This window comes from Capsicum annuum, chromosome 8 (genome assembly GCF_002878395.1).
Source record: "Capsicum annuum cultivar UCD-10X-F1 chromosome 8, UCD10Xv1.1, whole genome shotgun sequence".
Taxonomy (NCBI): Eukaryota; Viridiplantae; Streptophyta; class Magnoliopsida; order Solanales; family Solanaceae; genus Capsicum; species Capsicum annuum.
In genome coordinates, this window is record NC_061118.1 from 169245702 (window position 1) to 169249371 (window position 3670).

At 37.3% G+C, this 3670-nt stretch overlaps 1 protein-coding gene across 1 annotated transcript; it reads right to left on the reverse strand.

Annotated features, from left to right (window-relative positions):
- Positions 1-330: 330 nt before the first annotated feature.
- LOC107840403 (NADH dehydrogenase [ubiquinone] iron-sulfur protein 8, mitochondrial) lies at positions 331-3231 on the reverse strand (the record flags this gene model as incomplete). Its single annotated transcript, XM_047395153.1, is given in 7 exon segments — positions 331-718; positions 809-920; positions 998-1065; positions 1406-1519; positions 1662-1753; positions 1854-1907; positions 3132-3231. Coding segments are annotated over 7 exon segments (636 nt in total), but the record flags the coding sequence as incomplete, so codon positions are not given.
- Between the last annotated feature and the right edge of the window lie 439 nt (positions 3232-3670).

The following is a 3670-nucleotide window of genomic DNA, read 5'->3' on the forward strand; positions in this document are numbered from 1 at the left end:
TTTAGTAATATTAAAAAGAATTGAAAAGATTTATGTTGTTTTTACTTAAATCAAATTTGGAAAGAATGAAAAGGAACTCAGATGATCAATCTGCTATTTTATGAAGGAAGATTTTCAGTGCTCTGGAGTATTGACATTCAAACTCTAAACTTGTATGCATTCTCGTCGAAAAATGTTAGAACCTATTTTTGCTCCCTAGTTCCATTAATCACCAAAACAAACAGATATAGTACAAGTCGAACAGGAAAAAAGTGTTATCAGAAGAAGAGGGCACCGAAAAAAGAACAAATTTCAATCATTTAGCACTAAAATGAATCATTTAGATCCAAATTGGCAAGTAAAAAAGGCCGCCTCCGTTAAGAACCCATTAGTACGAAAGGAGTAATTGAGTGCATAATAGCCACTAGTGTCCGGCCATGAACGATACCTTTTCAGGTATTTCAGCTTGCCATATCAGAAATCTAGTTCAAGATCCTGCTCTAGTTCTTTCAAAAATTTATACGAAATAAAGCCATCTCAACAATCAATAAACAAGGGAAAGTACAAATAAGAGCATTCAGCAAGCCCCTTTATTTTGTGGATCACTTTATAAGAAAATTCAGCTTATATTCAACGAAAAACCTCAGCGATAGAGACTTTCGGATCTCAGATTTTCTGCAATCTCAGTTTCCCATCGATCTCCATTCTCAAGAAGTTTCTCCTTGTCGTAAAGGAGTTCCTGGTGCATACAATTTATTAGTTAAGACATGTAACAGTATAAGTTCATTTAACTCAATTTTTTTGCTAATATACTCTTATTATAACAGACCTCGTGAGTTTCAGTTGCAAACTCAAAGTTGGGCCCCTCAACAATGGCATCAACAGGGCAGGCTTCTTGGCAGAATCCACAGTAGATGCACTTTGTCATATCGATATCATACCTGTTATCATTGATATATACATGAACATGGATGTCTTAAGTATCTAATGGGACATCAGCGAACTCATAAAAGTGTACCTAGTTGTTCGACGACTGCCATCTTCTCGCTCTTCGGCCTCGATTGTGATAGCTTGAGCAGGGCAAATCTGTTAAAAGGACCAACTCATTTGTATCAGTAACAAAGTCAATCGTATACTTCAACATGTATAATGCTAGCAATATTATCCACGCAAGTGTTTAATTAAACATAGCAGTATATAGTCGCTCAGACGTATTTATGTGTGTTTGTATACATATAATATTCCTTTTAGGTTGAACTGCTCAAAAACAGTACCAATTGGGTGACACAGCAGTTTTATCAGTTTCAGTTCACTTGATTTTGGTTTCAAATAGACAAACTGACCACTGGACCAATGATGGATACAGGTCCAAATCAATAGTGTGTAAATAGAAATCGCAGTACAATCATAGTGGGTCAGCACTTACAGCTTCACAAAGTTTACATGCAATGCATCTTTCCTCTCCTGTGGGATAACGTCGAAGGGCGTGTTCTCCACGAAAACGAGGGCTTAAAGGCCCCTTCTCAAAGGGATAGTTAATCTGCAATATAACAGTAATTTGATTTGCTACTCAAAATGACAAATTAGCATATCGAATGCTACCACCTTAGGTGAGGTGAAGAACTAGCCAATTGGCAACCGAACATAATACCATTGAAGGCAAAAAGCTAGTAGAGACTTACAGTCACTTTCTTTTCAAAGAAGTACTTGAGCGTCAGCATCAGACCTCGAACCATTTCAGTCAAAAAGAGAGTATTTATGCTCCGCTCAAAGACTGCATTTAGACAGGAAATCAGAAACAGGTATTGCACAAAGGCAGCGCCAGGGGAATCTAAACGCCACAGAGTCATAATTCTTTAAAGGATCAAATTTACCTGAATTCCAATCTTTTGACAGCTCCTTTGCTAGCTGCTCTCTTTCTTCATCATCTGAGATGACAGAAAAAGAAGTGGAGCATGGAAGTAAGTTCTACCTAGAAAACCCATAATAAGGCACCAAAAAGATCCAACCAGGGAATAATAAACCAATGACTTTCAGTTGAGAAGTACTTTTGTTATGAACTTTGAGTTGAGTAGTACTACCTACCTCGCCATCCTAGTAAATATTGCTCCAAATCATTTCGAACATCCTAATTAATACCCTCAAGAACTGGTTGTCATATAGCCCAGCATTTATAAAAAAATGAATCAATGTACTCAAGGTGCAGTGCCAACCTAGAATGATCATATGCAGTAGAGAGAATGGAGCAATGCCCCATTGAATAGAATCCTATACACGCATTCGACTCATTTCCTCACTCGAAGTGCATTTAGTGCTTGAATATTTGGAATGACAATTTTATATTCCGACACTTTCTCCGTGAAAGGTTATATTTTTAACAGAGTCCACATCTTTACACATATAGCAAATGATGTTTACCCTTTCTAATAGGCATCAGGGTCCCGAACAAATATTGAACAAGTATTTTGAAGCATTGGCCTGACCTCCTAATCCATTTGGGATTGCAAAAAGAAAACAAACCTGCACGCATGAATCTTGACAATTCATCCTTTAAATATTCTCTCAATTTCCCAACAGGAGCCAGACGGCATGATAGACATGTATTTTTACTTGCAGGAAATTGCATGGTCCTATCCAGCATAACTAATTATGTGCCATGTTACAAGCTACTTTGGTTGTAATATTTTCTTTGCCACAATGAAAATTGGATTCCGGATATCAATACTATAGATATGAGCAGAACATTGCTAGCATGTGTAAGATTAATATATTCTTTCCATCCCAAAATGCTTGACCTACTTGCCTCTCAAAATTTTCAAAAGTAGTAAGCATTAAAAGTATCACAAACAGTGGTCATATAATCTAAAAATAGTTAACCCAAAAGATCCAATATGAACAAGATCCCCAAGAAACTCTAAACAATCCATATTTTCTACTCCTCCCTGGGTAATTGCGCTCATCTAAGTGAACAACCCAATAGGAAAGGAAGGTACTACATACCATGCGGCGTAAAATTTATGCCCCCAATAAACCTATAAAGATCATTACCAGTGAGCTATAACCATTTCTACAGTACGTCATCCACATATCCTAAGAGACTCACAGTAAGGACGGTGGATTTGGATAGGGGGGCTGGAGACTGCAGCACAAACCTTTGTCGGTTGAAAACGAATGCTTGGTAGCAAACGATCGAGTACCAAGCATAGTTCCACTAGTTGTATGATTCCCTTGCCATGCTTGTCCTGCCAAAATCTACAGTTCCCACAAAAAGAAGAAGTGTCAAACCATTCCATTACGCCATAAAAATATGGAAATGCACAAATACATACACATATACATATAGAAATGTGTGCATGTAACCACCATTTTTTATTTAACATACAATGATACAAGCAACCACGTTGACGAAGAACGGAAGAACCTACAACGTAATCAATTAAGTGCTAACTCTCACACCTCTATATAAAGTTTCGAGTTTCGACAGACAGTATGTATTGTATGTAGCATATTTAAGTTTAAAAAGTTCAAAATGAAGGAAATATCCTAAAATGGTAAACCCTCATCAAACCTCCTTCACCCACCCACACGATATCCCAACAGTGCATATTCCAACTTTGTGCCTTGTAATGTAACTCGAAATCCTCAACCTTATTATAGAGAGTGAAGGCCCTTACCCCCAAGATATCTTTCA